This window comes from Pseudophryne corroboree, chromosome 1 (genome assembly GCF_028390025.1).
Source record: "Pseudophryne corroboree isolate aPseCor3 chromosome 1, aPseCor3.hap2, whole genome shotgun sequence".
Classification (NCBI taxonomy): Eukaryota; Metazoa; Chordata; class Amphibia; order Anura; family Myobatrachidae; genus Pseudophryne; species Pseudophryne corroboree.
In genome coordinates, this window is record NC_086444.1 from 381,971,309 (window position 1) to 381,986,395 (window position 15,087).

General features: G+C 45.4%; 1 protein-coding gene across 1 annotated transcript in view; it reads left to right on the forward strand.

Annotated features, from left to right (window-relative positions):
* Positions 1-6,588: 6,588 nt before the first annotated feature.
* Positions 6,589-15,087, forward strand: part of PRODH (proline dehydrogenase 1) — a 231,562-nt gene continuing 223,063 nt past the window's right edge. The window contains exons 1-2 of the mRNA XM_063913160.1: positions 6,589-7,066; positions 12,171-12,379. Coding sequence (XP_063769230.1) covers positions 6,713-7,066; positions 12,171-12,379 — 563 coding nt within the window. The 5' untranslated portion in view covers positions 6,589-6,712. The remainder of the gene's footprint in view (positions 7,067-12,170; positions 12,380-15,087) is intronic.

Genomic DNA, 15,087 nt, shown 5'->3' on the forward strand with positions numbered 1-15,087 from the left:
ATAATTTATTGATTTTTACATACTACATTGATAGACGATATATTATTATTATCGTTTCATGCTTAAAACTGTTTTATGTGGGCACTGAAAATTAGGCAACTGTCGACCTGATGGTTCTTGTCTGTATATCATGTCATAATGGTTGATAGAATAATGATGGGACTATGATCATGATGCCATGTATATTATGAACTGATTCCCATGTGCAAAAATATCGATAGTGGACTATTTCGTTCTATGTCCTTCATTATATCAACTATTGAATGCCTGGAAAAAAAAAAAAAAAAAAAAAAAAAAAAGGGACATATATACGAGTATGAATTCATGATCCAGATCATTACCAATTCCGTGATGCACCAATTAGTGATTCTAATTACCACATAGATTCCAAGTGTGCATCTATACCAATCCGTTCCTTTGGGAGGATCATTACTGCCTCTCAACAGAAGGGAAACTTCATAGCAGCCTTATTAGTTACCGCTTATTGGGTATATGCCTTCAGAATGAGATTCATTATTTATTGAGAGAAATCTCTTCAACAATTTTTTGGCTACCCGGATTAATGAATTATTACATTAATATTTTCACCTTTTGTTTCACATCTTTATAATTATTTGAAGATTAATTGTTCATATCATTCAAATAATTTTTACAAATTCATAAATTGTTCATAAATTGTGTTTTTTGTTACATTAGCAGATACGTGGTTATATCATAAATTTATCCACTGTGAAATTTTATTTATTCACAGGATACATTATAGATAGAAATATATACCACGTAAAAGCCATTTTATGATTTAGAGTCATTAATATGACCAATTTTTATTAACCTATTCTTGATTGTATATCTTATTGACCTTTATATTAATTAATTGTAATAAATGTTAAGTTTTAATTTTATAAATTTTCTCATATATATTTAAAAGAGTGCGCCACCAAGTAAGCCTTCTTTGGGTCAACGACCACTTTATGGTCGTTCTCTCATTTGTGTCCTTCTAATATTGTATTTTGCTTATTGGTGCACCTCCAGCCCCCTTAATTATAATCAAGGTATGTACCTTTCTAAATGACTTTTCTCAAAATAGGCTGGTTCCTACATTGTTTTCACTCATATTACTGATCAGCTTGTGCGGGGCCTTTTGAGACTATATGTCTTTTTTCCCCTTTTATGAATAGGTTGGTTTGGTATAAATATGTGTACCAGGCTTACACACTCTACACCCTGAGGAAGGAAACTTTTTCCGAAATGCGTTGGTGCTATGAGCTGTAGGGAGTTCACATCCCCATCCAGATAAAGGAGTAAGACCTTTTTTCCTCAAAATTCACCCCATCCCCGTTTTTGTTCCCCTCGGGGACTTAATTGGCAACTGGATGATGTTTGAGGTCCTTATGGAGTGGAGTGATGTAACCCCTGATTTTTAATGTTATTTTAATGTTTTGGTCTTTTTGGTTTTATGAATAAAACACAATTTTTATGAAGAATCCAGCATTCCTATCAATATTTTAAGGGAAAAATTACCAGGTTTTTGGAAACGACTGTTGGTGGAGTCACAAAGAAACCTTTCGATGAACATAGGGCCCTGATAAATGGTGAGTCCATTACCATATGCCCTTTTGATGCTTATTTGAATGCTAGAGGAAAAAGATACCTTTATATGAGGAAACCTCACCGCACGTCGGTGAGTAAGGTATATCAATATTGGCATCCACTTTCCCTAGTTTTTGATGATGTTTTGTTTACATTATGGCACATTCTCTGTATGAAGTCATAAGAATAAGCGTTTGCTGACTGTAAATCGTCTAAAGTAAAGATACCTTTATATGAGGAAATCTCACTGCACGTCGGTGAGTAAGGTACTATTAAAAGGACTTCAGATGTTTAATTGAAGAATAACAACGTTTTAAAGACACTTTGGGCATTTTGACAGTAACAGCGCTGGTGGTCCACTCCCTTTTGTTATTTCACTTTCATCTCTCAGCACACCATCACCTACCCTTGCATCGTCTCTCAGAACACCATTACCTCCCCTTATGTGGCGTCTTTCTGCACACCATCACCTCCCCTTGCGTCATCTCTCAGCACACCATCACCTAGTGTTCCTACTAGGAATCAAATAGGGCAGGGCGCCGTACTCCGGGGGCGCGCCCGTGTAAATTAGGGGGCGTGGCCATGGGAACGTCATTTTTGTGGGCGGTGCGGCCCACAGACGTTGCTAGAGGGGGCGTCTGTGGCCAGTGACACCACTGTTGGGGGCGTGCCCAGCACCGACGGAGGTGCTGGGCTTCCCCCAGCCCTCTCCCATTGCATGAATGGATGCCGTGCAAAAGGGGCAGGGCGGATTTTGCCTTTAAAAAAATCGCGCAAAATCCGCCCTGTCTCCCACCCTGCACATCTCTCTGCACACCATAACCTCCCCTGCGTCATCTCCCTGCACACCATCATCTACCACCCTGCGACATCTCCCTGCACACCATCATCTCCCACCCTGCCTCGTCTCTCTGCACACCATCATCTCCTATCCTGCGTCGTCCCGCTGAACACCATCACCCCCCCGCGTCATCTCTCTGAACACCTTCATCTCCCCTGTGTCTTCTCATATTCCGTGTTTCTCACCATCCTTCTGTACTGGATAGCCTCCCTAACTTCATTCTGTGTCTTCCCTCGCACTTCATTCAATGGGCAGAATTCAATTGGTCCACCCACCAGCCGCAAGCAGATGGCACCCAACGGAGCTATTTAATTGTAGCTCTGTGTTGGCGGGATGGCTGACGGTGTCTGCTTTTCAGCTCAGACCCCGCCCCGGGGGTGGCGAGTTGAAATGCGCAAAAAGTGACCCGTTTGGCTGCCCAATCATGACTTTTTGCATCGCGCCCATTCATTTAGTCGGGTATTGCTGCTTTACCGGGCTAAACCCGAATGATATGAGCGCGATAAGCGGGGTCAACTGAATATCACCCTGCAATCTCCCGTCATTTTAGAGGGGAGATCGGGCGCAAATAAACAATTGAATTCCCTCCTTATATGTAACACAGGACAATGGTGGGGGGCTGCAGTTCATGCTCACTCACCCTGGGAGTACTTGATGCTGTCACTCTCCCAGCAAAAAACATAAATCCTCTGGACATTGCTTGGCCCAGACCCTGGCCTCCAACTACACCCCTCATGTGAACGCAGATCCTGCTTCACCACCTCCTGGCTGCATCCACCAACTTCCCTTCGGTTCCCAAGCTGACTGCCGGAGAGGTAACGCTTAGCTGGCCGTGGTGATGGAGGCTCCTCCGTGGACACTATAGAGACTGCAGGAGCAGAGCAGACAGCTCTGACAGACAGCGGCTCCCCACCTCTGGCCTTGGCTTCCCCTGCCTCGACGCACTGAAACGGGAGCATGGGCTGGCCGCAGGCTTTGCGCTTTCTTAGCGCAGGCTGAGGAGAGTGCCGTTGACTGGGGGCCGGGAGGAGTCCGGTGCTGCGTGATGGCTTGGGGCTGTGATTGCCTCTCCCCTGAATCCACCTATGGTGGGAGGACGGGCGGAGTTCCGGAGGCAGTGGGCGCAATTGTGGCACAGTGAGGCGAGCGGGCCATGGAGGTGCCGGTGGCATCCCCCACTGCTGGGACTGCCACGGTGCCCAGGGCACATACCATGTTTGCACCCCGCTTCTTTACGTCACTGACGATAATTCATGTCGCGTTGCTGCGAGCAGTCTAGTCTGTGTACAAGTTGACTCTCGAAATCTCAGATTATAACTGATGCAGGTCTGCCCATTTCAAGATATTGCAGTGGTGTGGTACCACCTACCATAACCTTTACATACTTTAAGGACCCTGATGGAAGCATTAAATCGCTGAAACGTTGAATATTCCTACGGAGTTGTAATTGTTATTTTCTGACTGAGTGCTGCCACTTTGGATACTAGATAGCACGGATAGACTTGGGTTCTGAAGAAGCCATGGCATTCTAGGGTTCGTGCACGACAAGGGAACACAATCATCATGCCCCATCTTTCTGTATGTCGGGAGTCTTAACAGAGCGCTGGGAGGCGGAGCTGCTTGGCTAGCCACTGGCTCTCTGTGTGCTCCAGCAGCAGGCTTTTATGCTGGACTGGCTCATTCCTAGATTGTAAGATCCTTAGAGCAGGGCCCTCTTCCCTCCTGTTCTCACCGCCCTCTTCTTCTACACTTTAATTAGAGCTCTCTCCTACTTAGTGCCTGTCTATACCTGCATTTCCTATTGCTCGTGACTGTTCATCTCTTACAATGGCTGCCTGCCCCCAGTAGCATACCTCCCAACTGTCCCGATTTTCGGGGGACAGTAACTTTTTGGGGGACTGTCCCGCCCAAGAGCAATGTCCTGCAGTGGTGGTCGGGCAGTTGGGAGGTCTCCTGTTACTCTGCTCTTAGCACAGAGTCTCTTCACAGGAGACAAGAGGGACTGGGGGCATCGCAGCAGCTCACAGAGCGCTGGCCATGCCCCCACTGTGACGATAATGGGAGACGTGGCAGGCGGTCGCGTCATTGCCATGAAGCCACGATCCCTTTTACTGAGGCCACGCCCCCTTTTCAGTGCACAGAACTGTCACGCAGCTCCAGACTTTAAAGTTGGGAGGTATGCAGTAGTACGCCGATTACTTCTTTGCTTCCTGACATCTCAGCTGTATTGTGTACTGAGAACTGTGGTGCTACCTGTGCTGAGTTTTAGTTTTCTGTGATGTAAAGTTCTGTATACCGTGTTGTTCTACTGTGTGTTGTCTGTACGGCGCTGTGAAACACTTGTTATAAATAAATTGTAATAATAATAATAATCATCATCATCATCAGGCATTTGGCAGTTGGTGCTAGATGGCCTGTCCGACCCTGCTGATATAGGGGGTCATTCCGAGTTGATCGCACACTGCAACTTTTTGCAGCCTGTGAGATCAGATAGTCGCCACCTATGGGGAAGTGTATTTTAGCTGTGCAAGTGTGTGAACGCTTGTGCAGGGGAGCTGTACAAAAACTTTTTGTGCAGTTTCTGAGTAGCTCTGAACTTACTCAGCCACTGCGACCACTTCAGGATGTCAGGTCCCGGAATTGATGTCAGACACCCGCCCTGCAAACGCCTGGACACGCCTGCGTTTTCCTCTCCACTCCCAGAAAACAGTCAGTTGACACCCCGGAACGCCTTTCTGCTGTCAGTCATCTTGCGATCGCAGCTGCGATCAAAATCTTTGTTAGAAAAATCGCTGCCTGGCGTTCCCCGTCGCTGCCCTGCACACTCCGGACCCGATCGGCTGGCTGAGAAAAACTGCAGCATGCGATCAAGTCGGAATGACCCCCCATAGTTAGCTGGCTATTCACAAACTGCACGATTCTAACAAAAACTCTTCTTTAACTCTTCTTTATTACAGAAATTATAGGGGGTAATTCAGATCTGATCACAGCAGCAAATTTGGTAGCTAATAGACAAAACTGCAGGTGGGGCAGATATAACCTGTGCAGAGAATTAGATTTGGGTGGGTTATTTTGTTTCTGTGCAGGGTAAATAATGGCTGCTTTATTTTTACACTGCAATTTAGAATTCAGTTTCAACACACCCCACCCAAATCTAAAGGGGGGTACCCACGGAGCGATATTCTAAGCAATCTGACTAGATTGCTTAGAATTTAACCCTGATCGCTCTGTGTACCCCTTACAGCGATAGCGATGCGCAGCCCCGCGCATCGCTGCTGCTAGATTGGCCTGCATGCAGGCCAATCTAGAGGGTTGCTCATTTCACCCGCTGGGTGAAGTGAGCGCCCCCCCCGTCTCTCCCCGCACGCTCAGCACACATCGCGCTGTGCTGAGCGGCGGGAGAGATGTGTGACACATCTCTCTGACATCGGCCCGTCTATATGGGCCTTTACTCTCTGCACGTTATATCTGCTCCCCCTGCAGTGCACATGGTTTTGCCCATTAGCTAACAAATGTACTGCTGCGATCAGATCTGAATTAGGCCCATGTGGGGGTCATTCTGACCTGATCGCACGCAACTTTTTGCTGCCCTTACGATCAGGTAGACGCCGCCTATGGATGAGTGTTTTTTTGCATAGCAAGGCTGCGATCGCTTGTGCAGCTATGCTATGCAAAAAAAGTTTTGTGCAACAGTAGACTAGAGTAGACTAGGGCTAGACATACTTACCCTGTGCCGAGACACATGCGCAGTTCCGATCCAATCGCACGGCTGCAGAGAAGCGCAGCGTACAATCTGGTAGGAATGACCCCCATTAGTCAATTTCTTTGCTAAGCTCAAAGCATTCGAGTGAACTTACACAGGTATTCGCGCACATATTGAGTCTCTGTATGTATTATCTTCTTTTAATACCTACATCACCTTTTCTATATTGTACATAATATTGGCAAACTGATAAATAGACAGTGCAGCTTTGTTTGCTTGTAATGACGTTTGTTTGTCCTGAGCCAGGTACAGACGCCACTGACTGCTGCTGCTGCTGCTGCTAAAACATGATCTCCCGCGTTCGCAGATACATGACGCGAGAGATATGATGGTCATAGCACGCTGCTATTTGCGTTACATAATCCGGCAGCAGCCAATCAGGGAGCGTGGGTGTGTGCCGGGGGGAGGGAGCTGGGGCTGCTCTCCGGGAATGTAGTGCTGGGGAGTTCCCTATCACGCCCTTTTATGTATCATCTGTTCGCAGCTTTCTCGTGTACCGGACCCTACACAGGAGACAGATGGCGTGCAGTAAGATGTCCGCAGCCGCAGCCCGGCTGGCCCTCAGCATCAGGAGCCACACAGTGCTGGCCGTACGGGAGAGATCCACCACAGCAGCCACCAAAGTGAAGGCGGCTGCTGAGAGCAAGGCGCAGGATGAGCCGGCAGAGGTGCAGCAGTGGCTGCCGGGCTCAGAGGTGGATCGCGTAGGAAGAAGCGACCATCTGGGGGGGCTGAAGTCTTGTCCTTCTGTTACTATGAATTTTGAGAACACGCAGGAAGCCTATAGGAGCAAGCCCACGTGGGAGCTGCTGAGGAGTATGCTGGTCTTCTGGCTCTGCTCTGTGGATGCCCTTGTAGAACGGAATCAGCAGGTGAGATGCTAAAGTGATTAAGCAAGGCTAGGGGTGGCCACTGGCTCTTGACCATCAGTGTTTAAGAACCATCGATTATATGATGCCAGTGGTGAGTGGCTTGTCAATCCATGGGTGCTGTCAGTGGTAAAATGCAGCTGCTGTCTACACATGTGCATAGCCTAATGTGGGTACACACCTGAGTGACACGGCGGACCTGCTGATCAAGATAATTGTATACACTTACTGATTGGATGCCCGATGTGTCAGTCAGTATCCTCAGCTGGGTGGGCGTTTGAATTTGCCTCCCGCAGTGTGATGCCCTCTTCCCACAGCAAGTATACAGGTGATCAGCAGACCTACCATATGCACAGCTGGGAGGCACTTCATATGCCGGCTGTCGGGATCCCGGCGCTCACCATACCGACGCCGGGATCCCGACAGCCGGCATACCGACAACTATTCTCCCTCTTGGGGAGTCAATGACACCCCTGGAGGGAGATTAACTAGTGTAGCGTGCCACCGTGTCCGCAGCGTGGCGAGCACAGCGAGGTCGCTAGGGGCTCTTTTGCACTCACCCCGCTGCCTGCATGCCGGCGGTCAGGATCCCAGGCGCTGGCATTACCTACTACACCCGCACAGCCAGATCGCCTGATATGCTGTACATGTAGATGGTATCTGGTCCTTAGGTCGATACTCATTAGGTTGACCACTATTGGTGGTCGACATGGAAAAAGGACGACGTGAGTTTTAAACTTTTTTTTTTTTTTTTCCCCCCTTCATTTTTTGAACTTTTTCATATTTTACGATCCACGTGGACTACAATTGGGAACGGTAACCACTTTATGAAGAAAACGACACAAAAAAACACTCGTGTTGACCTAGTCACTGTCGACCTAGTGGTTGTCGACCCATGATCCACACCCCATGCAGATATATTGCCCATACTGCACAGATATGTCTGTGAACGACGTCATTCACAGATATATTGGGGGTACAAACCCACCTATAGGCTTATGATAGATCTGCCATTCACTTAAACCAGAGGTTCTCAAACTCGGTCCTCGGGGGCCCACACAGTGCATGTTTTGCAGGTAACCCAGCAGGTGCACAGGTGTATTAATTACTCACTGACACATTTTAAAAGGTCCACAGGTGGAGCTAATTATTTCACTTGCTATTCTGTGAGGAGACCTGCAAAACATGCACTGTGTGGGCCCCCGAGGACCGAGTTTGAGAACCTATGACTTAAACTGCCTATATCAGCCAGTGTGTACCCAGATTAAATATCTGTTATTTACTTATGATGGAAAACAATAATCTACTGTCATCACTGCTAATACTGGGTACAGACTAAACAATATGTATATCCAGCGTCGGCATGATACATTGCGCCGTCGTACACACTGCTTGATGGCGCATTGTATAGTTGTCATGCTGTTATTCACAGGGAAGATCCATTGCGTAGGGTTGCCACCTCATCCCTTTAATTCTGGACAATTACACAGGTTCTGTGGCTGATTTAAAAAAAAAAAAAAAAAAGTGAAATGGAGTTTTGAAGTCAGCCAGCCGCAGAACCTGTGTAATTAATTTGTCCGGAATTAAATGGATGAGGTGGCAACCCTAGGTATGCGGCATGCCTGACAGGTCAACCCAGGAAACGACCCATGGGAGCACTCAATTACGGGTACATACTCCGTGATGTGGCTAATATATCATTCCGATCTGCGTTGGAACAATGTATTGTCTGATCGCCTAGTGTGTACCCGGCTTTAATGAAAATGTGGTATGAAGGATATTTTCATGGCCTTCTGAGAAAAGAAGTATTTACTATATATATTTATCATGGGGCCCATACCATGTTAGCCAAGCCCCTGTGGCAGCTGGCCACACCCCTAAGCATGGGCCTTTACCTCTGCATCCCCCCGGTGGGCCCTCCATGCCCCAGTCCTACACTGCTGAAATGTATTACATTTCACATCCCAGGACAGAGCTTGTGAGAGAGCTCTGTTTCTGCAAATCCCCTCCCTGTATTTCTTGGGTATTTTTCACAAAAAGTACCCTGAGAATGTGGCTGCGCCATCAGCTCTCTGCTGTGCCCCTTCCTGAGTCTGCCTCCCGTATGATGCTCCTCCTATTATTGTTGTAATAAAAAACAATGAAATAAAACTTACCTCCACCAGGACTAGAGAACTCGATCTCAGTGCCTCAGGCAACTGGTCTGTGTGGTCAACTGAGCTGCAGTGAAAGCAGGGGTGTATTTAGGGGTCGGGCCACCCCTTGGCGTGTTCTTGGTGGGTGTGAGCCACCTTTCATTACAACACTGCCCCTTTCTTGTTGATGCCAATCCTGATGCCTCCAGACCGCCAAAGCAGCCTTGACCTCACCCCACCACCAACACTTCCTACACTACAGTTTGCTGGCCATTGCGCCCCCACTATCAGTTGAGACTAAGGGGGATATCCAATTATCCCCGTTAAAACATTGGGTCCGAAAAACGGCCGTTTATCTGACTTTTTTTCTGATGTTTCACCGATTATTACCTTTCTCCCGAAAAACACACAGAAAACAGGGCTGTTTCCGGGGATTCTGCTTCGCCTGCTGGAGGCAGGTGATAAATGAGCCCCATAATTTGTCATTCTAGAACGGCAAATTGTGTGCATTTTACATCACACATTTTGCCTCCCAACCTATAGAGATGCACAGGAAAACTTTGCAATATTTTGGCTGCTGTAACTGGATGATATGTGGGCAGGCAGGCATTGTGGTGATGGCTATCGTCACTAATTGAATTCCTCCCAATGATTGCACGTGTTTCTTTCTTGACTGTTGGCGGTGGGATCCCGACGGTTGAAATGGCAACAACTTGAAGTGGTAAGTATGAGGGTTAGGCTGCGGGATGATGGGTTTAGGATTAAGGCCCCCATACATCATCGTGTATCATCATGTGACGATTTTGCAGTGATTGCCCAATCCATCGTTGATGTATGGACTTCTCAAAAAGTGATCGTAATCATCACATCAGATTTTTAAACATGTCTAAAAATCTAGATGTTTTGTTTTCAAGTGTATCAGCATATAGGCCAACCGTTTCACCTCCATCACAAGCAGGATTTACAGGTCACAAAGGGTAGGGGAGGGGAAGGGGGCGGTGGTGGGGTGTGGTGTTGGATGCAAGTATTTATCTGTTAACAGAAGGGTTCAGAAAGGGGGTGGGAGGAGTAGTAGTACTGCCCATTATTTAATTCTTCTCATTGCGACCAAAAAAATTACAATTGATTGAGATGATGTATGGGCACTTTCAAGATTTAAAGATGCGCTCTTTGGATGGAAAACAATTTCTGGATCTAGGAAAATATCTGAATCTGCAAATGTGTAAATTGTGATTGCTCATGTATGGGCACCTTTAATGCTGTGAGTGTGGAGGGTTAGGCTGCAGAAAGGAAGGGGGGGTGTTAGTGATAGACTGTCAGATGGGTGGTTAGGCTTGGCAGAGTATACTTACCAAGGATTGCTGGCTTGTTCACCATTGGGATCCTGCTGCCGGTATTCTGGCAGTTGGGCAGAGCCAAGCAACAAAAACCTTCCCTACACACTTTCAGGACTGTTGAAAGTATTTTGCACAATATATATGACTTTGAAAGCAAATCTGGGATCACCCATGGCCATATCTGGCCGATTGCACAGATATTGGAGGTTATTCAGAGTTGGTCGCAGATTTTGCAATGTTAGCAAAATCTGTGACCACTAAAATCACATGCTGGGGTCCGCCGTCTCGCAGTGCAATCACAATTTAATTACGATTATATGGCAAAAACCTCAAATAGAGGTGGACCCTTCCCTACGCAGCATCACCGCTATGTTTCCACTCGCAGGAAATGCATCGGCCCTTCCTGAAAATGGCCTTGACACACCCGCGTTTCCTGCTCAGCCCTCCACGCCAGAAGCCCGTCACCTGTTAATCACTATGCAATCGCATACTTCCAGGGTGTTATCGCATAGTGATGGCTCGCGCACGCTCATTGCGGCTGCAGTGCATGCACAGTTGACTTAAAATCGTCCATTTGCGTTTTTCGGTTAGCTTTGCCAGCAATATTATTATTTGTGTGTTGCATTGTGCAAATCAAACCTCTGTGCTGTTGTAAGTGCCAAGGAAAGTGATCTGTTACGGTACAGTGAGACTCCTTAAGTTCTTAAATTTCTTTCTGGCGTTGCTTCATCTAGCTGTGTAAATATTTTTTACCATCCCTGTACTACATAGGTAGTCAATTGAAGAATTACAGATAGCTAAAAAAAAAACCTGTCCTTCTAATTTTAGTATTAGAAATGTGATGGTATTTGGTTTCTAGGTCAACCACACTATTGGTCGACATGGTTTCTAGGTCGGCATGACAGAAGGTCGACATGAGTTTTTCACTTTTTTTTAAATTTTTTGAACTTTTTCATACTTTACGATCCACGTGGACTACAATTGGGAACGGTAATCTGTGCCGAGCGCAGCGGGGCTCCTTGCCCAAAGCATGGCGAGCGAAGCGACACTGTGCACTAACTAGGGTTTCTGGTCACTCTACGAAGAAAACGACACCAAAAAAAAATTAACTCATGTTGACCTTTTGTCATGTCGAGATTGCTCATGTTGACCTAATGCTTGTGTCGACCTATTCTGGGTGTCGACTTAGTGTGGTCGACCCTATGAACCACACCCAGTGTGATATGCTGAAAATAATATTCTCCATATGATACCGTTAGTACAATGACTACCGATAGGATGAGTTTTGTGTGTGAGTATTGTGTTTTGATTTGGGTTAGGGTGTACTTGCATAAACTTCCCATGCTTGCTGTTTTCCGGCTGCAAGTAAACCCATGAAAATTGGATCCAATGGCATTTACACTTCTGATGCTTTTTGATTCCTTGCAGAAAAAACAGTTTCAGACTCCACGGACAGAAAATAGGCATTATAGAGAATGCATGATACGTACAGTAGCTTGGAGAAGTACTTGTTATGGATAGATTAGTCAAAAGTATAGAGCCCTGAATGTTGCTGTAAATCTAATTTGAAGAAGTAATACATTTAAAAAAAAAAAAAAATTAACTTTATTTTGGCCTTTGTCTGTTTTCTCTAAGCTGCTCAAATTATCAAGAAAAATACTTGGACAGAGGCTTTTTGAAACACTAATGAAGATGACCTTCTATGGCCAGTTTGTTGCTGGAGAAGACCAGGAGTCCATTAAACCATTGATAAGGCGCAATCATGCATTTGGAGTTGGGTCTGTCTTGGACTATAGTGTGGAAGAAGATCTTACCAATGAAGAGGCAGAAAAGAAAGAGATTGAGTCAGTATGATTATTATGTATTATAGTGAATATTTAAGTTCATTTTCACAAGCTGCCGCAGTGCTCAGACAGTGGGGTAAATGGGACATATAAGGTAGACAAATGCTGTTGCTCATAAGAGAGGTTATGAGGGTGCAGCTGGACTAAGAAGGGAGTGTGGCGTAGAGAGGAGATTTGGTATAGTTGTATCAGTGTGAGTATTATAAGCTTTAATTAAGAGACTGGTTTTCAGAGAGCATGTAAAGATTTGAAGATTGTGGGCATGTGCTCAGCCTGTAGCAGGGAAAGTGGGTAGTGGCATGGGGAGAGGTCTTCTAGGCGGGAGTGAGAGGGGTTCCAAGAGGCAAGACTGGGGGCTTCCAGCAGTTTTTGGAAGATAACTGCCTGGCTCAGCCCACCTGATCGTCCCCTTGGCAACCTTCTGGCTGCTTCCACCTGCTTGTCGGGCTACAGAAGGGAGGTGAACCTTAAAAGATAACCCACCTGTAGCTGCGGGAAGACAGTCTAGTGGACTTTGTATTTAGCAGTGAGAGGGTTATTGTTGACCCCCATCCCATCAGTAAGTGTAAGTGGATCAAGGAGGGAATGGGAGAAGAGGATTGAAGTAAGGTAGTTATAGATGACCCACTTGAGTTTGGAGGCATAGGCAAGGAGAGAGATGGGATGGTAATTAGAGAGAGTGGCATGTTCAAGATGGGGTTCCTTCCGTATGTTTGAAGGCAGAGGGGAAGTTACCAGAGTATAGACATGGTGGATGCAGCCACTAGGATGAGGGAACCAGAGTAGGAGAGCAAGTGTGGTGTCAAGAGGGCAAGTGGAAAGAGGAGAGGAGGAATGGTGGTTATGTACTTCAAGACTTGTAGCAGGGAGAAAGGAAGGGCCTGGTGTGGGATTGGGGAGGGGAGCAGGAGGGAATGAGAGGGCATGATAGATGGATTTAATATTGCAGATAGGAGGCAGTCACTAGCAGGGAGGTGTACACTGGGGGTTGAGGAAATGGGTAAAGGTGGCAAAGAGGTCAGTGATGGTTGGGGTACTTAAAGCAGGACTACTTAGATAAGTGCAGCACTGAGATGAAGTTGGCAAGAGCATGGTTTTCCCCAGACGTGTTCATTAGAGTTAGAACATTTTTTGGATACTAATTAAGCTAAATGCCAAGATTGAGGGAGACAACATAGGCTGATGGTAAGAGTTTAAATACTTGTTCAGGGTAGTAGAGGGCGAGAACACAGTCCATTAGTAAATTTGTCCCTATTAAATCTAGTAAGTAACTTTCAGGGAGCAGGGGTGGTTGCGATCTGTCAAGAGAGGAAGTGATAATAAGAGACGGAGGAAGGTGTTGTTTAAGATTACTTGTTGTTTTGGAACCATATTTGATGGGATTGGAAAGGAGACTGGATGTAAGGAATAGGTCGAAGTAACATGTCATTCTAAGGCCTCCTTCACAGACTGATGAATTTGTGAGGTTATTGATATTTTGGGAGATGGTGATTCTGAAAGAAGAGCAGATGAGCTTTGTTTTGGATATGTTGTGCTTAAGGTAGTGTGACATACATGTAGATAACAGAGTTGCACAAAACTGGGAAGAAAGGTAAATTAGTGAAAAAATCATACAGGAGACTGAGGAAGAAAAATGTATTCTCCAAGTTAAAAGACTGAGGTAGATTTAATAAAGTTTCTAAAAGTGAAAACTGGGGACGTTGCCCAAAGCAACCAATAAGATTTTTATATTGCATTCTAGAAAACTATAGAATCTGGTTGTCCTTGACAACACCACCACCACTTGGCTATTTTAGAAACTAAAGTAAATTTACCATATACTGTGAAAAATGCAAAAGGTTGAAAACGAAGCACTATGGTTCCCCATCGGGTAGTCTGAGTGGAGTAGAGGGTGTATGAAAGGGCAGAGACATACAGTATCACTGGTTGGATGGATAGGAAGTGTCAACTATTTAAATAAATAATTAAACTGCTTAGTGTCACAAGATGCTTATAAATCAATTGCGTAATATAAACAGTAGGTATAATGAGAAAATGGTGAACTGTATAATACAGTAAATGGAAGTCTTATTCTTCTTATCACAGTTTCGTAAATGTACAGATTCTAGAGGATTACCCGCAGGTATTTTACTTACTGAAAAAGAAGCTTTTGAGCTTCCTTCAGGGTATCTCTCTGGAGTATTTGGAGTGTGGGCAGGGGTGACTCCTGCCTATATTCTTTCTCTAATACAGTAATTGCTCTCTTCGACTTGTATGTGTGGTAAACCTTCAGACCGCTCTGGTGTGCGGGTAGCAATGACTTACTATGCAGACTGACTCATCAACTGGTTATTGCTAAATTCTAGCAAGCTCCACTGTTAGGATGACTACACTCTTATGATGGATTGAAGGTACTTATTTGCAGCTCTGTAGATGCAAACAACAGATAAAGATTGGGGAAGTGATTATCTTGTGCATTATCTTTTACTCACATCTTAAAATACAACAAACAAGAAAGAAATGAAATGTTTATTACATGACAGATTATAGGGTCCCTGTACCATATTAAACAGTAAGTATACCTTGACAAATTCTAATGAAACAATAGTGTATTTCAAAGAAAAACTTTATTCTCACCAAGAATCTGCCAGAAAAACCCAAATTCATTTATAGGCAAGTGCATATCCTCAAAGACAAATTGGTTTAAAAAAAAAAAAAAATGCTTTGCT